Consider the following 23079-nt stretch of genomic DNA (forward strand, 5'->3'; position numbering starts at 1 on the left):
TCAGGGAGAAGAGACACCAAGAAACAAGGAGATGAAAATAGAAATATGGGAAGAGAAATTTAAGTTTGCATGGAAGAGAGAAAAGAAAAAATCAAAGCAAAATGCAATGAGAGAAGCAGGCTTTTATCTTTATCAGCTCAGAAGAGACATCCTTGGTATCATGACAGAATATTAAATTACAGATTTCTTGCCAGTTTTTCTATTTCTTAAAAGTTTTACATTAATTCACATCTATTATTTTCCAACATACTCTATCCCCATAGATCATGAAAATAAAATTAGACAAAGAAAAAGATACTATTTGTGGAACAAATAATGCTGAAAACAATGAATAAAAACAAAGGACAGAATGAACAGCTTACAAATCTCTTAATAAGAGCATCATGTTTTTATATAATGGATTCAATATCTTCTCATATCTTTCTAGAGATATTACAGTTTTTCCATTTTTAAGTTTTATATTTTCTTCAGAATCTCAAGTTCATTTGAGTTGCTTTTTGCTGTTTTTGTTGTTGTCTCTCTTAGAGACTTTCCCGAGGAGTCCTGTAATCCTTGGTGCCTGCTCCTCAATAAGAATGAGGAACTAGAAAGCTTTCAGAGTTGGTAGGTGGGCTGCTGACTTGGAGCTTTACATACACAGAATGACCAGGGTGGGTCTTTGTTAGGGAATTCTCTGTATCAGTACTGAGGATGCATATGGTCACTTAATTCACCTGTTTTTGGCAAAGTATCGATGCCCTCAGTTGTATCCTGGTCCAGAAATTCTTTGGTTTACGCTTTTTAGAGGTTAGCCTCCAGTCTTGGATAAGAGGCAGCTAGGACTTTAGCTGCCTTTCAAACAGCTTTTACCTACTCATTTTAGCTCAGCCCCCATCTCCCTCCTCCCCTCAACTCAAGGTCCCCAATTCTAGCAACTGGTGTAGGCTACCAATTCCTTTGCTTTTTGAGGATTCTGTACTGGAACTCGGTATTCCCCATTACTAAACCGGGCTTTAGCTTTCTTGAATCAGCCAAGTCAGTAATACTAATTCATTTGTTTTCCAGCTTCCAAAATCCCTACAGAAATCTCCACATTTTTGTAGGCTTATAAATTTGTAAAAATCTCTTTTATCGTGAAGTATGATAAACATACAGAAAAGTACACAAATGTATAACTCAATGATTTATTAAAAGCAAATGGCCATATAACCAGTCAGGACAATAAACAGAACCCTGCCAGCACCCCAGATTCCCCACCTTGGGCACTTCCTCATAATTAGAGTCTCCCTCTTCCCAAAGAAAATCATTCTCTTGACTTCTATTGAAATCACTTTCTTGCTCTTCTTTATAGTTTTATCATTTAAGCGTGTATCCACAAGTTTTAATTTTTTTTTAATTTTATGTAATTGGAACAATCAAATAATTTATTTTTGTGTCTGGCTTCTTTTGCTCAACATTATGTTTGTAAGACGCATCCATGTTTTCCCTGTTCCTGTAGTTCACTGTCATTATTGTATACAATTCCACTATATGAATATGCCACAACTTATTTATCCTTTCTACTGTCAGTGGTCATTTGGGCTGATTCCAATTTTTGGCTATGTTGAATTCAGCTGCTGTGAATATTCCAGTGCATTTCTCTTTGCTGCACATATTTCTCTTAAGTACATTCCTATAATTAGAATGCTCAGTTAATAGGGTATGTATATGTTCAACTCTGGATAACAGTTTAGCATTATCTATTAAAGTGGATGTACCAATTTACACTTCAATATATGAGCATTCCTGTTGCTACACATTCTGGCCAACACTTGATGTTATTCATCTTCACTTTTAGCCAATTTGGTAGGTGTGTAGAATCATCCATTGTGGTTTTAATTTGCATTTTCATGATGACTAATGTGGTTGAATAACTTTTCATATTTTTTTTTTAAACTTTTTTTAGTGAATGGTTTTTCCTTTTTTTTTTTTTTTTTTAGAAATTCATGTTCTTTTATTTATTTATTTATTTATTTATTCATGACTGTGTTGAGTCTTCATTTCTGTGCGAGGGCTTTCTCTAGTTGCGGCAAGTGGGGGCCACTCTTCATCACGGTGCGCGGGCCTCTCACCATCGCGGCCTCTCTTGTTGCGGAGCACAGGCTCCAGACGCGCAGGCTCAGTAATTGTGGCTCACGGGCCCAGTTGCTCCGTGGCATGTGGGATTTTCCCAGACCAGGGCTCGAACCCGTGTCCCCTGCATTGGCAGGCAGATTCTCAACCACTGCGCCACCAGGGAAGCCCAACTTTTCATATTTTTACTGGCCATTTGGATATCCTCATTTGTGAAGTGCTCATTCAAGTCTCATCTCACTGATCTGTAGTTCTTTATATATTCTGCATGAGCCATTTTTTGGTTATGTAGCAAATATCCTCTCCCACTCTGTAGCTTGTCTTTTCACACTCTTTTTTAAAATTTTAATCTAATTTTATTTATTTTTTTCCACCCCGCTGCATGCGGGGTCTTAGTTTCCTGACCAGGGATCAAACCCATGCCCCCTGCAGTGGAAGCACAGAGTCTTAACCACTGGACTGCCAGGGAAATCCCTTCACACTCTTTAAATAGAGTCTTTTGATAAATACAAGTTCTAAGTTTTTAATGTAGTCCAATAGTTTCCCGTATCGTTAGTGCTTTTTGGGTCCTGTTCAAGAAATTTTCCTCTATCTCAAGGTCATGAACACATTCTATATTATAAATACTAGAAGCTTTATTGTTTTGCCTATCATATTTGAATGTATTAATCCATCTGGAATTTATTTTTGTTTGGAATATGATAGGGGTCAGGTTTAATTTTTTTCTCAAATAGATATCCCCAAACCATACCAATACCATCATTTTCCTATTACTCTGCAGTGCCACCTCTAGTGTAAATCAAGTGTCCGTATATATGTGGATCTATTTCTGGATTCTCTGTTCTGTTTCATTGCTTGTCTGTACTTGCACTAACAATTCTAGTTAATTTAGCTTTGTAATAAATCTTGATATCCTATAGAACAAGTTCTCTCACCTTATGTTTCTGTAAGACTTTAACTATTTCCATGTGAATTTCAGAAACTATCCTTAGTATTTCCATATAAGTTTTAGGGTCAAATTGTCTGTTAATATTTGACTTTGTATTGAATCTGTAGATCAATTTGGGAATAACATATCTTTATAATATTGAGTCTTCCAATAATCTATGAACATGTTATTTCTTTCTACTTATTTAGATGTCCTTTAATTTTTCTAATAATGTTTTACAGTTTGTTGCTTAGAGGTATCACACATCATCTGTTAGATTTATTGTTAGGAATGACATTGTCAATGGCATCTTTTTAAAAATTTCATTTTGTTTGTTGCTGGTAAATAGAAATACAAATGATTTTTGCTTTTTGACTTTGTATCCAGCAGCTCTGTTGCATCTGCTTATTGATTCACATAAATAATCTATAGACTCTTTTAAATTTCCTCTATACACAATCATATTGTCTATAAATGATGATCGTTTTGTTTCTTCCTTCCCAATCTTTATACCTTGCATTTCTTTTTCTTGCCTTATTGTACTGGCTATAACTTCTAATATGATATTGTAAAGAAGTATGGATAGCTGGCATGTTTGTCTATTCCCAGTCACTAAGGAAAGCTTTCAATATTTCACATATGATGTTCGTTATAGATTTTCACAGATATGTTTGTTTGTCAGATTAAAGAATTCCTTTCTAAGCCTAGTTTAAGAGATCTACTGTAAATGAAACATGAATCTTATCCAATGCTGTTTCTACATCTGATGAGGTAATGATTTTTCTCCATTTTTTTCTTAATGTAGTGAATTATACTAATTGACTGAGTTTTTAAATAAAATTTTTTTATTTTAGAATAGTTTTAGATGTATAGAAACGTTAAGATAGCATAGAGAACTCCCTAGTACCCCTCTCCCAGTTTCCACTATTATTAATATATTACATTAGTATATGCTGAATGAATTTTGAATGTTAAATCTTCAAACATTTTATTTTTTATTTATTTATTTATTTATTTATTTATTTTTGGCTGTGCTGGGTCTTCGGTTCGTGCGAGGGCTTTCTCTAGTTGCGGCAAGTGGGGGCCACTCTTCATCGCGGTGCAGGGACCGCTCTTCATCGCGGTGCGCGGGCCTTTCACTATCGCGGCCCCTCCCGTTGCGGGGCACAGGCTCCAGACGCGCAGGCTCAGCAGCTGTGGCTCACGGGCCCAGCTGCTCCGTGGCATGTGGGATCTTCCCAGACCAGGGCTCGAACCCGTGTCTCCTGCATTAGCAGGCAGATTCTCAACCACTGCGCCACCAGGGAAGCCCCAAACATTTTATTTGAGTAAGTTATATTCTTCTAGAAATCTACCCATATCATCTAAGTTTTAAATTATACTGGTATAAATTTATTCTTGTTATTTTTCTTAGTATCTATAGGATTTATAGTGATGTCTCCTTTTTCAGTTCTGTCATTGGTTATTTTTGTCTTATCTTTTTTACTTCATAAGTCTTGCCAGGGATTTATCAATTTTATTAGTCTCTTGAAAAGAGGACATTCTGGTTTTACTGCTCCTCTATACTATATTTTATTTATTTATTTATTTTTGGGGGCTGCACCGCACAGCTTGTGGGATCTTAGTTCCCTGACCAGGGATCGAACCTGGGCCCTCAGCTGTGAAAGCGTGGAGTCCTAACCACTGGACCACCAGGGAATTCCCTATATTTTACTTTGTTTTCTTATGCTGCTCTTAACATTTTATTTCATTCCACCTCCTTTCTTTAGGTTTAATGTGCTATCCATTTTTTTCCCCTTAACTTCCTGAGATAGATGTTGATTTTTCTCCTTTCTTCTTTTCCAATTTATGCATTTAAGGCTATAAATTTTCCTCTATGCATGGCTTTAGATGCATCCCTCAAGTTTTGTTGTTCTATTTTTTTCTTTCAATTTATATCATTTTGTATTTAAGCACTGATTTTACAAAATGTGGTACAAAGGTAAACTAAATTTACAACTTAATTTGTTCATGTAAATTGCCTTCAAAATACATGGCAGCTAAGATGTGTATAAAATTTTACATACATTTGGAAGAAATCACATAGAAACAGTTGCTTTTTCAACAAACTTGGCTAGTTTCACATCCCTTTTGGTCAGTCCCCCACAGACATGTGAGGTGAGGGGCGTATGGACCTTGTTGTACACACTGAACCATTCTGGGTGATGATTCATCTTCTCTGCTTGTAGAGTAACTTGAGACATAAAGCCAGATGCCTGATTACAATATTTGAAAGAGAACTCCTTGTAGATGGCACCTCTCTCACTTAATTCTGACCATCCTGCTGCTTTAAGGTCAAGTATAACTCGGTTCCTCTCCTCTGCTGTCAACCAGTGAACATCTGCTGAGGTTCTGGTTCCAGCCCCAAACCCAGACCTGCCTGGTGCACTGCCTGCCCTCAAGTTTTAATATGTACTGCTTTTTATTTTCATTCAGTTCAAAATATTTTGAAATTTTCATTGGGATATATGACCCATGGGTATTTCATTTCATTTTATTTTATTTTAATTTTTGGCTGCTCCATGTGGCATGCAGGATCTTAGTTCCTCGACCAGGGATTGAACCTGCATCCTCAGCAGTGAAAGCGTGAAGTCCTAACTACTGGGCTGCCAGGGAATTCCCCATCTTATTTTTGTTTTAGCGTTTATTTCATGTTAATATTAATCTATCTACAACAGCTTTTCTTTGGTTAGTATTTGGACTATATATTTATTCTCCTTTTACTTTCAAATTTTCTGTATCTTTATGTTTTAGATCTGTCTCTTATAAACCATCATAAAATGTTTTTTAAAAAATCTTACCTGACAATCTGTCTTTTATTCATTTACATTTAATGAAGTTGCTGATAAATTTACCAACATAATTTATTCTATTTGTCCTAGTGTTATAGGTACCTTCCCTCCTTTCTTGCCTTCTAGGTTATTTTTTTTATCATGCCATTTTTTCTATAACTTAAAGGTTACATACTTTTTAAAAAGCCCTCCTTTCTTGAAAATTACTCTTACACCATGCATCTCTTACTTATCAAAGTATAATGTTAACAGGTACTTTTCTCCTCTCCCCAAATATAGCGTCCTCACACACTTTAACTCCATCCCACTGCCGACTATTATTGTCATATATTTTAATTCTGTCTTTTAAATCCAACAAAAATTATTATTGTTTAATAAGGTCTAAATTCACTTGATTTACCCACATATTTTCTACTATTTGTACTCTTTATTTCTTCCTGACTCTCCAAGCTTCCGTCTGGTATTTTCCTTCTGTTTGAATAATATTCTTTAGAATTTCATTTAGTGTGGGTCTCCTGGTAATTCTCTTAGTACCTTTTTTAAAGGGAGGAATAGCTGAAAAATGCTTATTTCTTCTTCATTTTTGAAGGGTATTTCTGCTAGGTATAGAATTCTAGATGTACCAATTATTATCTTTCAGTGCTTTGAATATGTCATTCCATGGTTTCCTGCTTCCATTGTTTCCACTGAGAATCTACTGTCAGTTTAATTGTTCTCTTTTGAAAGTAATCGATTTTTTTTTTTCCTGGCTGCTTTAAGATTTTTTTCTTTGTCTTTCATCTGAAGCACTTTTACTATGATGTGCTTAGATAGTGTTTTCTTTGTATTCATTCTGCTTTGGTTTGGGGGACTTCTTCAATCTGTGGCTTAATTTGTCAGTTTTAGAAAAATTTCAATCCATTATCTCTTCAAATACTGGTTCTACCCCATTCTCTGTCTCTTCTCTAGGATTCCAAACACACAGGTGATATCTATTCACTATATCCTCATGTCACTTATACTTTTTGGGGTATTTTATTTCTTCTCTTTGTGATTTAGTCTAGGTTGTTTCTTCTGACCTATATTCTAGTTCATTTATTCTTTGTTTAGCTTTACTGAATCTGCTGTTAATTCATCTGCTGTGTTTTTTATTTTTCATTCCTAGAATTTTCTTTTTGTGCTTTATCAACTCTGCTACATCCCTTTTTATAATTCACAGTTCTCTGCCAAAATTTTTAATCTAGTCTTTTATGTTCTTGAACAGTTAGCATTGTTTTATTTTTTAGAATAGTTATTTTAAAGTTTGGTCTGATAAAGCCAGTGTCTGGAGAACCTGAGGGTCTGTTTTTATTTTTTGCTCTTTCTGCTGGTTCTCATTCATTTTGTTATGTCTCCTCATATGCCTAGTTATTTTTGGTTGTGAGCCATGTATTATATTTGAAAGACAGTTTGCAGTAGTTTAAAGTTCTACATAATGTTATCTTAGCCTAAAGAGGGTTGCTTTTGCCAGATGCTTGGGACTACCTTATTTAAATTTCAGAGATTGAAATGACTTGAAGACAGGCTGTAGTCCCTTCCAGGACATTCTATTTCCAGTTCACCTTTACTCTTACATAGATGCAACCTTTGGGGGTCCCAAACCAATGAGCAGAAGCTTACCAGCACTCAACTCATCTTTGGCAAGTCATGAACCCCAACTTTTTTTAGCTTCTATCAAGAGGGCTGGTCAACCTCTCAGCCCCCTCTTTTGATATTCATGAATGTCTTTAGGAGAAAATTGGTCCCGTACGTAACCAAATGTCTTACCTCTCTGGATTTATGCCTTTTTCCAGATCTCTACTTGGTAATTCTTTATTACTTTCTTAGTTTTCTGAATGCCTTTGAAGCAACTTTTTAAAATATTTTGTCTAGCTTTTCTAGTTGTCTTAAGAGTCAGGATTGATTTAAACTATCTGTCTGGCATTACTAAAGTGAAAATCCTTAGTTTATATTACTTAGATAAAACCAAAATTGTACTGTAGTTTTAGTGTGGTTTCAGGAAGGAATGGAACTAGAAGTGTGTTCACTAAGTGTTCACTTAACCTAAAGGTTATTCTTCATTTCCTTTCAGAAAAAAAGTTTTAAAATCCTGTATCAGCTTATACCCACACACCTTGTAAAAAATGGGAATAAGAGGATTCTATCCATTTACTTTTGTACTTAACATCTAATACACTTTCCATAGCAGCACCAACAGCCCTACTCCATTCTTTTATTTTTTTAATAGTTGTACTTCATACCACAAATATTTACCTACTATGCTCATTGCACTATACTTGGCTTTAAGGTGATAATGGTAAGCAAGAACGAATTTTATCCCAGCACTCAGCGAATTTACTGTTGAGTGACTTAACAGTATTAAGTCACTTATTAAATACATTAATATATTAATCTTGTAACAGTATAAATAAATGTAAAATCGCAACTCTATCAAATGCTAAGAAGTTAGCACCATTGATATGAGAGCATGACAGGGGTGTTGGATCTAGTCAGGGAGATCAGAAATATCTTCCATGACGAAGTTACAATAAGCTGAATAGGAACTAACTAGAAGAGAAGGGGAGAAGAAAGGAGGCTTACAGAAGGGAAATAATATTCCATGTGGAGAATCTATCATATGGATATATCGTGATTGATTTACCCAGCTCTCAACTGAGGGATATTTAGATTGTTTGACTCTTTTGCTACTACAGATGATACTTCAATAAATATATCCATATATAACTTTGGGCATAATTTAGTAAGCATGTCCTTATGATAATCAAGGATACATATACACAATAGAGTTAATACATACAATAGAGTTCACAATAATTTCCATTTCCACTTAGATTTAAATATAAAATTTACTAGATGTATTTCTTACATATTTCATCCTTTCCTAACTTAAATTCTTTGTTTTAATTTTCACTTGGCTGCACTATTTTCTCAAGAACTGCTTCCCTGCAGTGATCTCCTATCCCATTCATAAAGGTAAACACAAGCTATGCTCCATCTGCTCTGCACCTTCAATGTGGAATCTGAAGCATAAGTATGTATAGGACTCTCGTCTATATTCTCAAAGTAAGCTAGGCTTTCTCCACTATGTACATAGCTCATCCTAACAGTTGAGTGAATCACCTTAGCATAAGCCTGGGGAGAATGAGACGGTCAGAGGTTTGTGCTAAGGTGCTACCATCTCTCCAGAATCTTCTGCATTCTCAGATAAGTTAGGACCTATCTTTAAAATCTAACCTCCTGAAACATATTAGGGAAAAAATACTTGGCTATGTATACAACAAAATGTAACTATATAAATATCTCTCACAGGTCAATAAGAAGAAAAACAAACAAACATGCACATAACAGTAGAAAAGTGGGCAAAATATATGAATTGACAACTCATAATAAAGAAATAAAGGTGGTCAATAAATACAAGAAAAAAACTTCATTAGTCATCATAAAAATAAATATTTAAGTTAAAAAAAACAGCAGACTATAAAAATTATAGTAAATAGTATTGGAGAGAACACTGTGAACTATGCATCACATACACAAAATGTAAACTGTTATAGCTTTTCTAGGTCATCTGTATCCAATTTAAAACTGTAAGTACTAATTGACACAAATTTTCAATTTCTAGAAATTTATCCTATGGAAATAATCAAGAAAGTGTTAATTTTCATTTCCTAGTATTGTTATCCTTTCTTTCATACCACATATCAATACTTGACTCATATGCATTGTTTGTTTGTTTTCCCACCACCAGAATATAAGCTTTTTGAGAGCTTAGGACCTATACAATTGTTGGCACATATAAGGCGTATAATAAACATTGGTTGTTGAACAGAACAGGCAAAGATTTATCTATAAAAATTTTCAAAACTGTGGGGTTTTAAAAGAAAATTGGGAAAAAATCCAATATCCAACAGCAGGGGATTGGATAAAACAAAGAATGACTCACATGGATAACTATGTAACCATTAAAAAGTAGTCTAGAAAAAACCCAGGAAATGTTTGTGAAACTATCACATGACTTCATCTTTGTTTAAAAGAAAAAAGAGGAAAAAAGACACTAATACAGTATTTATATCAAGATGTTAACAGTGGATATCTATGAGATGGTAGGATTACGGGTGACTTTTTTTTCTTATTTATGTTTTCCTGTATTTTTCAAATTTTATTTTTCTACAATGAGCAGAATTCTTTTTTTAATTAGACAAAGAAAATTATTCACAACAAACTAAAACCAAAACCAAAACTTCTTCATTTCTGATTCAAAGGAGGAAAAGGCAAGTTTACCTTCAATTTCATCATCGGAAATCAATTCATCATCAGAGCATATGTTGAGAATGTTAACCAGCATCTCTGTGACTAGATGATAAGACAAAATAACCAAAAATTTATATAATTAATAAGGTACTTTCTCTAAAATGATGTGGATATATAAACATACGTGTTAAATAAACATAGATAAAAATGATTTGTCATTTTGCTATTCAGAGTAGCTGTAAGGAACAGCATTAAATGCAGACCTTCAAGTTTATATAGATTTGGGGGAGATTACTTGCTCCAGTTAAAGTATGGAGTCTTCGACGATTCCATTGCATAACTACTTGATTTCATTAGACTGCTGCCAGAGCCTTTTCTTCACTGATATGCATATGAAAGGATTTCCTCCCATTTTACAGAGAAGTTAAGCCACCAGGCCTATGTACAACAGGCTTATATATTTGCATAGCTTATTTGTATAGGTGCACAAATAAAATTCCAAGAAAAATAATTCCTATTTAAATCTCTTTATCGCTGGAGAAATCACTGAAGGAATGGTTATTTTATTGTTACTTATGTTATTTTAACATCTTGATTATAGGACAACAGCTATTTTAAATTGATATTTAGAATAAGAAAAGCATAATCAACTAGAATTACAATTTAAAAACCAATTAAGTGCCACTTAAAAATCTTTGTAGAGAACAATGAAAATAGAAAACATTTCTGATAACTTTAAGAAAAACATTTCTGAACCATCAGGGGACTCATGCAAATATCAGGGTGCTCAGTCACTAGTTAGGACAATTGATGGTCCAGATGCTTTAGTTCTCTTACCTTTTTCCCCAACAAAAGGCAAAGACCACGTGAAAACATCCATAAAGTTTGGAAGCCAGTATGGGTGTGGAGAACAGTTAAACTGCCTGATATTCATGACATTGTTTTCATATTTTAACACAGCAGCTAAAAAGGAAAAAGGAGGAAAGTCTGGCACAGAGGAAAATGACATGGCAACTGGTACACTTTGTACAGCTGTGTACCTACTACACAGAACTCAAGAACTTACTTTCCATTTATAAATTCAAGACAGATGGAAAAATTTAAAGCATGTTATATAGTTCATTCTTTTAAGAATTATCCCAAGAAACAAAGTTACCTGAAGAGCTCTTATATATAATAAAAGTACAAAAGAAACTAAGCTCTGAAACTTCAAAGGGTCTTGCACAGTAACTATCTATAGAAATCTCAGATTCCACATGAGAAAAATTTCATCATAATTTCCCTTTATAGGCCAAGTGGTTACAATTACAACTTTCCTCTGAGGGCAAACATTTCTCATTAAATGAACACAGCCTGTTTTCCTAGTCATTAGCCAGAGCCAAGGATTTTATAAACTTTTTAAGAGTTTATAACATAGCAGTTATTAATTCATAGTGGGGGATACAGATAGATGGTAAACTTGGAGCAATTTAATAAGGTTCAAAGTAGATTAAATCATCTCTGCATACAGTATGTGAAGAAAAAAATGCCCGTCTCTCCTATACACAGTATACTGCTCACACTCTATAAATGTTTAATATTAACCAGTTCATATATATATATGTTCATATATATGGCACACATACTTTGGTACCAAACTGATTTTCTCTATATTTAAAACTTTTAAAAATCCAATCCCTTAGTTTTCATCACCAGCAATGCCATGTGGTTTGCGTTATTCTCTTAATTATTCTTACTATGATCATAAATAGGATAGGGTATAATAGTTCTCTAGAAATGACAGTTATAGGTCATCTCCTGATTCCTGTCTCTTTGCTTATTGCAGGATAGCCTAGTATTCTCAAAATTAAAGTCACTGGATGTTTAAAATGTACACCATAGATTATAAAGAAGATATATGAAAATAGGATTTTCAGCTTTTAAGAAGCTTCTAATACTGGTTACAATGTACATGTCCCATTATTTTCAAGTATATGTATTTTACTTAGGTTAGATGAATATATAAATATTCAACAACTCCCTCAATCTACACAAGAAAAAGAGGGGAGAGGTGGACACAAAAATAGAAATAGAGATGTTTAAAAATCATGACTTAAAGGTCTTTCATGTAACCAGTGGAACTAAGAAATGCCTGTTGGTACCAATAAGTCTAAAGAATACACAAGAAAGAAAAACAACAGTAAAAGAAAGAGAAGAAGGAAAGGGGGATAGAGTTGCCTTTTTCAAGAAAAGAGGTTCTTGTGTGGTGAATAACTGAGTACCACCGGAGATTATTTTAGATGCCACATCCCCCCCACCACCGGCCAAAGGTTAAGAAACAACCAAGGAAAATAAGATTGTTTCAAGGTAAAGTATGTTACCAATTATGTCAAAGCCAACAAAAGCCTCAGAATCAACTGTGACTTTAACAGTTTACTAAAGGAATAATCAAGAACAAGACCAGATTAGAATATGGCAAAGAATGAACTGGCAGTTAGTAAGCTAGTAAAGTGATTGCTGATTTAGATGACATGTTTCAGATTAGCACACTGATAAATCCACTGGGCAATCAATAGACACTTTTTTTTTTTTTGGCCAACACTGTGCAGCTTGCAGGATCCTGGTTCTCCGACCAGGGATTGAACCCAGGCCCCTGGCAGTGAAAAACACCGAGTCCTAACCACTGGACTGCCAGGGAATTCCCTCAATAGACACTTTTAATAGTAAGGTTAATAAAGGAAGTAAGAAGGGAAAGTCTTCATCATAGATAAGAGGACTAGAGACACTGTCCTTGAGGAAGTTTGACAACGTAAGTGGCACATACCATTCATAAGGGAGGAAACGAGAACAAAAACTAAGTCTCTAATGTATTGGAAATATTAGGAAAAAGGAAATAAGAAAGAATGGAGTTAGGGAGAAGCAGAGTATTATAGGATAGCTGAGACTCAGAAAAGATTGACGAGTAGGAAAAAGAAAATATAAGACTGGAAGAGAATTTAAGTCAAAGAAATGCCTTTTTAAAATGGATAGCAAGTCACTAAGGACATCCAGAGATAAGTGTTCCAGAACAGACTGAAATGAGACATGCCATTTCATGGTCTACTCTGAAATAGAGGGAGTAGTAAATATATTGTGGACCTCTTTTAAACTTCTCTCCCGAACTGCATATACAAGATATGACTATAAAGTAATGAGACTTAAGAAACCACCAACGACAAACACACCAGACCTTATATATCAGATGAGTGTGGTCCTTTGCTGTAATCACACCAGGCACAATAACAGTAGAATGTTATAGTAGTAGAGCAATTTATAGTTTGACCAATGCTTTTAATATTCATTTTGATTTTTCCAACAAACCTGTATCACAGTTATTTTAAGGACAAACTGAGGCTCAGAGAAGTATCTCATTAACTGTGAATTTAAAAGCGAAGCAGGACTAGACTAGGATTTCTGACTCCTAGCTCGGTGCTCTTATCAATATACCTTGCTGCCTTACTGTAAATTTAATCCAAAGATGCTGCCATCACTCAAAACGTTTCTGGAACTCCTCTTTTGGAATTGCCTCCAGAGCCATTTTATAAGCAACACAAGAAAAACCAGTCTCATTACCTTATAATCATACCTTGTTCCTGACCCCAAATGGTATCGTCTAGCTTGATCACTCACCTTATTCATCAGTCTTGACTCCGAATGACTTTTGGCTGTTCCAAAAATCAAATCCACCCTCAAAGGACGAAGGTTTCCCATCATTGAGGATAATCAAAAGAATGTGTCGCAGACTCTGAAGGCAATGCCAAAAGAGGAGTTCCAAAAATGTTTGAACAACGGGCAGCATTGTTGGAATAAGTGTATAACCTCCCAAGGTAACTACCTTGAAGGGACAATACTCACTTGGATATATTTGTTCTGGCATGTTTGTTTAAAAGTTCTATTATTTTATAGTCATACAACAAAATAGTTACAGAGGCATGTTACAGAGGAAGTTTTTAAGTAGACCACTGTCCTGATACAAAACTTATGAACTAGGAATCATAAAAGTTAAATTAAAAAAAATGACTAAAATAGACTAAAAGTCTTAGAAGTAGAATTCCTGGATCAAAAGGCATGTGTATATCCAATTATCTTTTTTTATATGGGAAACTGAGGTTAAGAAAGATTATATGACTTACCTAAAGTCACACTATTAGTTTCTGGCAGGGCTTGGACTAAAATGAAGATTTTTCTGACTTTTTGTAGAGTATTCATTCTAACTGTATCATTTCTTAAGAGCAAAACAGCTTAACGGACAGACATTAAAACACTAAACAGTGACATTTTATTGAGGTACTGTTATAAATAAATTAAATTCACCAAAACAAATAATTTATGCTGACTGTTCTAACCTGAACCTGAAGTAATTTATTCTTCTTATATTTTGATTCAGTAGTACAAATCAGACCTATTGTAATCATTATTTATACTCACAAAGAGCCCAATAATCCTTAGATGAAAACCAAGCAGAAGCCTAAATTCTAAGTTTCTTGGCCTTTGTTTCAATTAAGACCCTTTTTTTTCTTATTTAAAATTTATATATATTCAGAAAATTACCTATGCACATACATATTAAACTAGAGCTCACATTTACTCACTCACAAATTCAAACTCAAATATTGCTGGTCTCCTTTACCTTTATTGTTATAGACATCTAGGTAATTGGGGGCAGAGAAAATAGTAATGAGTGATGGAAAGCCTGTCGTTTGGCTCTTCCTGTACATTCGATACCTGGAAGAGAAATGACAGCCCGTCTGTCTTGATGTTAAAGGCAAAAACTCTGCAGTGCTGTTTGGTACAGTTGGTTGTTTTTTTTGTTTGTTTTTTTTTTGGCCACGCCACACCACAAGCAGGATCTTACTTCCCTGACCAGAGATTGAACCCGTGCCTCCCTGCAGTGGAACGTGGAGTCTTAACCACTGGACCACCAGGGAAGTCATGGTACAGTTTTAATATAACTTACCCAGCATCTTGGGCTTCATGGGCTCTGATTATTGATAACAGATTATTGTTCTGCAAAAATTCACAAACTGCAGGGTAACTGAAAAAGAAAACACAAATCCAGAATTAAAACACTTGTTTTTTAATAGGAGGAAGGGGAAAAGTCAAGATGAAATGAGTTGAATTTGTTTCAAAATTATAGGTTTTCATTACCCCTGAACTTTTATTAATAGCTTAGCAATCATCACTCTTGTTTTTCCATGTCACTGATATTCCTCATTCCAGATTAAGGACACAGATAATAGACAACCCTAGGACAGAAGCAGAGCTCCCCCACCTTTTTTTTTTTCTTAACCCACAAGAATAATAATACAACACCAAAACTTTTCTTGGTATCTTGATATAAAAAAAAGTATCACAGCAGTGTGTGTGTGTGTGTGTGTGTGTGTGTAGTAGGTGCTAAAAACTGAACACACAATTTTCAAATTGTCAAACTGTTAGAAAAGTTAAAGAACCTACTTATAGCTTCACAGGTAATATCAATATCAAGATGATATTATGCAGGAATATTTCAGGAGCAAATACAAATACTATATCCAACCTTATTCAAATGAAAGGTATGATATTTGCATCTCTCCTATCAGTATTCTTTTAGCACTAGTACCTTTCTGAATGGCAAATGTTTGATACAAAGAACTGCAGAATACAAAATTATCCTGGAATTAACCAAGTGTTAATTATTTAATTTATGTTTAATCTTTCTTTCTTATTATGTTCATTAGAAAAAAATAAGTTTTAAAATAGGCTGCACATTCACGTGGCATAAAATTAAAAGATATAAAAAGTTATACAGTGAAATGTCTCCCTCCATCTTACCTCTATCTTCCAGCTACCCTGGAAGCAACCAATGTTCTTGGTTTCTTTGAGTGCCCTTTCAGAGATACCATATTCAATTTCAAGCAATTATGCACACACACATGCACACCCCCCCTTTTAGAAATGTCATCAGATGGTACACATAGCTTTTTACTATGTCTTTTTTTTCACTTTAAACTAGTGAGTATTCCAATCAGTATATAAAGGATTTGCTTTCTTTTTTTCATTTTTAAAAAACAGCCTCATTGCATTGTCTGGTACATTCCATTGCCTGGATGTACAAGCATTTATTTAACTAGTCTCCTATTGAACGTTTAGGTTGTTTAAAATCATCATCATAAATAATGCAACAATGAAAAACTTGTACATGCATTTTATATGTTTTCAAGTACAGTTGATTCCTATCATTTGCAGTAGCTGTGTTCTATAAAGTTGCTGCAAAAACTGAGTTAGTGAATACTGAACCAGTGCTCCTAGGGGAAATACAGGGTTACGGTTATGTGAGCCTCTGGTCACAACGTTTTCGTCAACTGATCAACACATAACCTTGTTTTATGTGTGTTTCTGTGTAAAGTCACCTTATTTAATGTACATTGTTGATTCATTAACATGGGACTCATGGCCAACAGTGCCATAACTCATTCCTAAATGGAGCTTATATAACACATCACAGCCTTCTTGCACATAGGAACACTAGATAGCACTTCAGCAGTATGCTTGGGGCATTTTAAACAGCAAAACACCAACAAAAAATGTGGGAAATGTTTCACTAAATAGACCACAAAAAGAATACTTGCTTACAGTGTGAGAGCTGAAACAAGAGGCAGAGCCGCTGCACGTTCAGCCTCAGCCGGAACGTGCACAGGGTGGCTCAAACTTTCCGTTGCTCTGTACACTTGAATGTCTGTGAATGACTGCAAGTGTTGTGAGTACTGATTCCAGGGTTACAAATAAATCTTAGCAACTAGGCAAATTTGCAACTCAGAATTCGTGAATAATGAGGACTGACTGTATAGCCACAGGATTACATATTAGAAGTAGAAATTCTGGAACAAAAGCCATGGCCATTTATAACTGAGAGATGTTGTCAAGCTCACTGCCATAGAAATTGCACCAGTTTACAATGTGCTAAAAATAAAAAAAGTTTTATGTTCTTTATTTTAAGCAATGTAAAGAGAAGTAAAATTTAAATGACTTCATCATATTAGTCACTGCTAAAGTTGGCAGAATGGAATGAAAAAAGTTTACTTAGAAGAATGTTAAAACTATGGCAAAACTGAGGCTTCCTTTTGTGTGCAGGATTTCATTTAATGAATGCATTATCTTAGGCAATTATCAAAGATTTTTCAGGGTACTAAATACAGGTATTATTTATCAGAATAAAATATTGGGATTTTTTAAAAATTCAGGCTTCAAACTTCCCTGAATCTCCCTAGTTTGGAGTGGCAAAGCACAATGAAAGCTCACATATGAGATTTAAGACAACAACAACTTCCAGGAAATGTCCTGGGCTTAGTTCACAATGTCCTGTTCTTTTTATATCTTTGCCAATACCAGTGGTTCCAAAAGCTGGAGAGCTTTTTAAAAAAAATAACAGGATTCCCTTGTCTCAGGCTTACTGAATCAGAATCTCTGAGGGAAGAGCCAAGAAATCTTTATTTTTAAAAAAGTCAGGGGGCTTCCCTGGTGGCGCAGTGGTTGAGAATCTGCCTGCTAATGCAGGGGACACGGGTTCGAGCCCTGGTCTGGGAAGATCCCACATGCCGCGGAGCAACTGGGCCCGTGAGCCACAACTACTGAGCCTGCGCGTCTGGAGCCTGTGCTCCGCAACAAGAGAGGCCGCAATAGTGAGAGGCCCGCGCACCACGATGAAGAGTGGCCCCTGCTTGCCACAACTAGAGAAAGCCCACGCACAGAAACGAAGACCCAACACAGCCAAAAAAAAAAAAAAAAAAAAAAAAAAGTCAATAGATGATGTTTGGGAACAAATAAGCTAGATCATTTAGAGTCAGACAACAATATTTAAGCACTGCAAGATGTTTTATTCAATCGTGTTCAGTATATTACACTTATTAGGGCATAATACCTAGTAAAATCTAAAAAACAAAACAGAGTTTTCTGCCTTCAATTAATTAAAAAATTAAATAGAAGTCCCTGAGCTACACAAATTCAAGATACAAAATATGTAGTTAAAAATAATTTGATAATATATGTTACAATTTCCTTTTTCTAATTTTCTAACTGAGGATTAGCTTACCTGTAAAAATAAGAGCACCCTCGGACCGTGTTGTGGGTATAGTGTTCCAAGGTCTTTTCATTGCCATAATCCTCTGAGGGATCAGACCAAAGCAGGTCACACACTGGCCCAAAGGCTGGAGGTTCTTTAAACCTGTCTAACTAGAAGACACGTAAAAGCCAAAAGAAGAAAAATCATGAAAGCAAAAGAACTTTTGGAAAATGGTATGGGTCAAAAAACACACTTCCACCCATAAGAATGTATTAGGAGAGTGGGCAGTAAGCCCCTAAAGAATTTTCCTTTAGGAAGAAAATGAACATTTAATAAATGTAGATACAATTTTTATTTGTTTTTGGTATTAAATTTTAATAAATATCCCTATCCCAACAGTAGAAAAGGACCTCCTTACATCCTAATCTTAAAAGCGGTGCTCATTTAATTTGAATGTGAAATCAATCACTATAGAAATACACTATTTATTAGAAAGACCCTGTAAAGTTTATTTCAATTGCCTAGGTGAGCCAATGTTACCATGAGAGCAGGAAGGGTTTTGCAATGGTTCTGTTCATTGTTTATCTCATTCCAATGGAGATTTCTTTATTTTAAAGAATGCTAGTTTTATTTTGCAAAAGGCTTTCATCGTTTCCATTCTATTCAGCGGAGGCATTTCAACATAAGTTATTAACTCAAGCCTTTAACCACTGCTGCTTTGGTTAACGCATGAAAACCAAGAGAAAACAAGTAACTAGGATAACTGAATGCCAAAAAGAGGACCTCTACTAAGTGAAAGGGGAGCTTTTTATTAATACAATTGATTCAGAATTGTAAAATTCAAGATTTACTATGTAAAAGAGAAATGTTGTTTATTTAATAACAACACGGCAGCAGAAAAGGCTGTGCATACAGGCATACCCTCTTACCTTGAGGATAGTAACTTTAATTCAGAGAAAACAGTTTTACAAACAGAAAATTTTTTAGTTTCAGTACCTATATAAGAGAGGTAAGAGAATACAAGGTAGAGAAGAGAAGATGGTGATGTAGAACAATATAAGTGAAAAAGACTGATCACCTTTTCTCAGTCATGAAGATATACAATCCTGAAAATCATAATTACCAACTAAGGCAAGTGTAGCAATTAAACTCTGTCATCTGAAATGTCAAAGTCAATGAATTTCAGAGCTGGGAGAGTCCTCAGACCATCCATTTCAACGTCCTCATTTTACAGAGAAGAAATTCTAAGATGTTAAGTGATTTGGTAAAGGTTACACAATTAATGGCAGTACAGGGATTAGAACCGTGGCTTCCTTCCTTCCTTATTGCTGCATAATTTAAAGTTTCAGGGTTATACTCAAAATATGTTTCTAGTTGGTAAAAGCACAGACTTCATTAAAAATTAGACATTTTCTGGGCTTCCCTGGTGGAGCAGTGGTTAAGAATCCGCCTGCCAATGCAGGGGACACGGGTTCGAACCCTGCTCCAGGAAGATCCCACATGCCGTGGAGCAAATAAGCCCATGCGCCATAACTACTGAGCCTGAGCTCTAGAGCCCGCGAGCCACAACTACTGAGCCCACATGCCACAACTACTGAAGCCTGCATGCCTAGAGCCCGTGCTCCGCAACAAGAGAAGCCACCACAATGAGAAGCCTGCGCACGGCAAAAAGGAGTGGCCCCCGCTCGCTGCAACTGGAGAAAGCCCGCGCGCAGCAACTAAGACCCAATGCAGCCAAAAATAAATAAATAAAATAAATAAATTTATTTTAAAAATTAGACATTTTCTGGAAGATATACAGGAAAATGTTAACAGTAGTTATTGCCCAATGACAAGATCACAGGTGATTTCCATTTTCTTGCTTTTAATTATCTGTATTTAAAACTTTCAGCAATAAAGACATATTAGTTGACTGTAATAAAAAACAAAATTAAAAGCATATTTACTCCATGAGACTAACGAAAGATTACTTACTTTCCGAATGTCATCTAAACAAGTAATTTCAGGTGACATTCCTCCATGTACACACAGAAACTGCTGGTTTAAGAGGGCAGCAAGAGGAAGACAGTCAAATGTTTCCATACACGCATCATATACCTGTTCAGAATATTTGATTCGACCTATCAAAAAAGGAAAAACAAAGGAAGAGAGTTAAAATTTATCATACATGAAAAAGGATATATTCCAGTTGATTATGAAGCTACTCCAAAGCCATTTGTTCCAGGCAAATTTGAAAACACAATCATCTTTGTAAAGATATTTCTGAAAAGTTGTGGATAAAGGGCAAACGAAATCTCCCTCTTTTTCTACAAGTGTGACCTTGGATTAACTTTCTAGCTCTGTTGTCCTGGAAACCTGATAAGGTGAATGGAATCAGCTGTGTTATTAGGCAATATTTCTTATGGTAAAAATTACCCAATTACCTGGCGGAAGCTATAGCTTTGGGCTTCTCTGAGTGCAGTGACTCGTAAGGTATGTCCCTCGTGGGACCCTGGAAGCTATGCCAATAAAGCTTTTATAAGAGATACTGGCACTTGTGATGCATGAGGCTTCTAAGCCAGGGTAGCTCCCTAATCTGCCCAATATGGATACTGTTTCCTTGCACCTGAGCTGTGACTAGGAGAGGGTGGGAGAAAGGGAGGCAAAAGGCAGAAAAGCTCCAGGCTGTGGCATGTGCTTCTATGAGGACTATTCCATGAAAAGGGATGCCTGATGCTGCCCTTCCTGAACTGTACTCTTCTAGGATGGATGCCATGTATGCCCCATGGTCTCTCGTGAGTCTGAATATTTTGTTGGGTCTAAAAAGACTTCCTGGTGGTAATGAAGATATATAAATAGAAACTGAAGTTTTGGGCATCATCAATAAGATGTCAATAATATTTTTGCTCATGATTTTTAAGGTCTTCAAGCAAATTATGTCCTGATTTTATTTTATGTAAAAATGTTCATCTCAGTGAACTGTATTTTGATGTGGTTGTCATTTTGAGGCTACAGAACAAAAAAACACTCCAGTGGGCAGACAGTGGGTTGGTTTCCACAATTATCTAAAAAGAACAGGTCATGAAATAATAGTTGGCAGATGGCTTTAGTTTAAAGAGAAAGGGAATGTTTTCTTCTTTGGCCTTGGGTTCAAAAAGCCAATATGCTAGGAGGTGCATATTGGTGGAGACGGCCACAAGTTATACAGGCGGGCAGCCCTACAGAACTGTGAGCTCCTTCTCTTCCAAGATTCTGTGAAGATGAGACAAAGCCTACAGGGCCCAGAGAACAACACTATAGCAAGTGAGTCAGATTATCTAGTTGGCAATTATTTCTGTGTTTATTTTCTTCTTGTAATCTCCATGCTTTTAGAAAAGACATGTTCAAGTATCAGAGCCTGGTCTTGGCAAGGCTTTGGGGAATAATATGAAGGGTGATGTGTCCAGATTTGGGCCAGAGTGCAGTACGTGGGTAGCAGGAATGACTGGAGAGAGATCCCTAAAGGGAAGGTGTAACCAGTGGACCACACTTAAGGTGCTTCATCCCTGAAGGTGAACACTGTCTATTGCCAATACTGATCAGGATTTGAGGGCATTAAGGGAGGCTGTGAGTTCCTTTATAAACTTTTAGAGCATTCTGTATTACCACAAAGGCAGTTAAGATCATCTATTTCACAATATATGCTAACTCTATTATGACATCCAAGTTAATAAGAGCCATGTCTTCTGCATCTTCGTATCTCCTTGCAATTACATGCTTATATTCTGCTTTGTATCTGAGCACTACACATTTGGCTATCTCAGAAGTACACCCAGGGCTTCCCTGGTGGCGCAGTGGTTGAGAATCTGCCTGCTAATGCAGGGGACACGGGTTCGAGCCCTGGTCTGGGAAGATCCCACGTGCCGCGGAGCGGCTGGGCCCGTGAGCCACAGCTGCTGAGCCTGCGCGTCTGGAGCCTGTGCCCCGCAACGGGAGGGGCCGCGATAGTGAAAGGCCGGCGCACCGCGATGAAGAGCGGTCCCCGCACCGCAATGAAGAGTGGTCCCCACTTGCCGCAACTGGAGAAAGCCCTCGCACGAACCAAAGACCCAACACAGCCAAAAATAAATAAATAAATAAATAAAGTAGCTATAAAGGGAAAAAAAAAAAAAAAAAAAAAGTACACCCAGCACTGGCCAAAAAAGTGTGTTAAAGGAAAAAAAATCAAGGGAAAAAAACCCTTTCATTTGTGGCCAGTGATTGACTTTTTCTCCTGTAAATCCATGGAGCCAGAGTTCCCCCTGTTGCCAACATCAATAAAGAATTCCTTTGTAAGCGTCCTAAGGTTGCATATAGGCAGGGATTTTAATTAGTTATTAATTCATGCTCCAAATACTATTTTACATCAATAAAATGCCTTTCAACCCAAAGGATGACTCAAAAGAGTTCCTTAGCCTACTTCCAGAAGACTACCAAGTCTGGAGAAAGACAGAAAGTAATACAGTGTCTTAACCCATTTTGTAAATTAAAACAGGAAGTCACAAATCAAATTAAACAAAGCACACAACCAAAATGGGTTACAGAATGTTACCATTTTTATTTTCTTAAAGTCTATGAATATGTATATAAATACCAACATTTTTATTTTCTGAGGGATTAGATTGAAGATGACAGTTTAGCTGTATTTTCTAGGATGGATATATAATCCTTGTATAGTAATATTTATTATTATATCACCTTTATTATTGAAATCTGTTGAAGGCTCACAATGTACCTGTGCCATCAATGAGTTAAGTGTTCAACACAGTGGAATGGAGTCTGGAACCTGACTGCCTGGATTCGAACCTCAGCTCCGCCACTTACTAGCAATAGTACTTTGGATGAATTACTTGACTCTCTGTGCCTTTACTTCCTCATCTATAATATAGGCCTAATAATAATACCCA

The 23079-nt window shown here is 35.9% G+C and overlaps 2 protein-coding genes across 6 annotated transcripts in view; both read right to left on the reverse strand.

Annotated features, from left to right (window-relative positions):
* The window catches only part of PPP3CC (protein phosphatase 3 catalytic subunit gamma), a 91855-nt gene that overhangs the window by 10039 nt on the left and 58737 nt on the right, over positions 1-23079 (reverse strand). For all 5 annotated transcript variants that reach the window (XM_007167873.2, XM_007167871.2, XM_007167872.2 and 2 more), the window contains exons 5-10: positions 20150-20295; positions 18206-18345; positions 15095-15172; positions 14768-14862; positions 10957-11082; positions 10150-10221 (exon numbers count right to left, since the gene is read on the reverse strand). In XM_007167873.2, coding sequence (XP_007167935.2) covers positions 10150-10221; positions 10957-11082; positions 14768-14862; positions 15095-15172; positions 18206-18345; positions 20150-20295 — 657 coding nt within the window. The remainder of the gene's footprint in view (positions 1-10149; positions 10222-10956; positions 11083-14767; positions 14863-15094; positions 15173-18205; positions 18346-20149; positions 20296-23079) is intronic.
* LOC103002868 (pterin-4-alpha-carbinolamine dehydratase 2-like) lies at positions 9-7792 on the reverse strand. Its single transcript, XM_057548323.1, has one exon. The coding sequence runs from the start codon at positions 5260-5262 to the stop codon at positions 5098-5100; it is 165 nt and encodes a 54-aa protein (XP_057404306.1). The 5' UTR covers positions 5263-7792; the 3' UTR covers positions 9-5097.

This window comes from Balaenoptera acutorostrata, chromosome 6, assembly GCF_949987535.1.
Source record: "Balaenoptera acutorostrata chromosome 6, mBalAcu1.1, whole genome shotgun sequence".
Lineage (NCBI taxonomy): Eukaryota > Metazoa > Chordata > Mammalia > Artiodactyla > Balaenopteridae > Balaenoptera > Balaenoptera acutorostrata.

Excerpts from the sequence above, each read along its gene's own strand:
- LOC103002868 (XM_057548323.1), bottom strand. The coding sequence starts at position 5,262 with ATGTCTCAAGTTACTCTACAAGCAGAGAAGATGAATCATCACCCAGAA.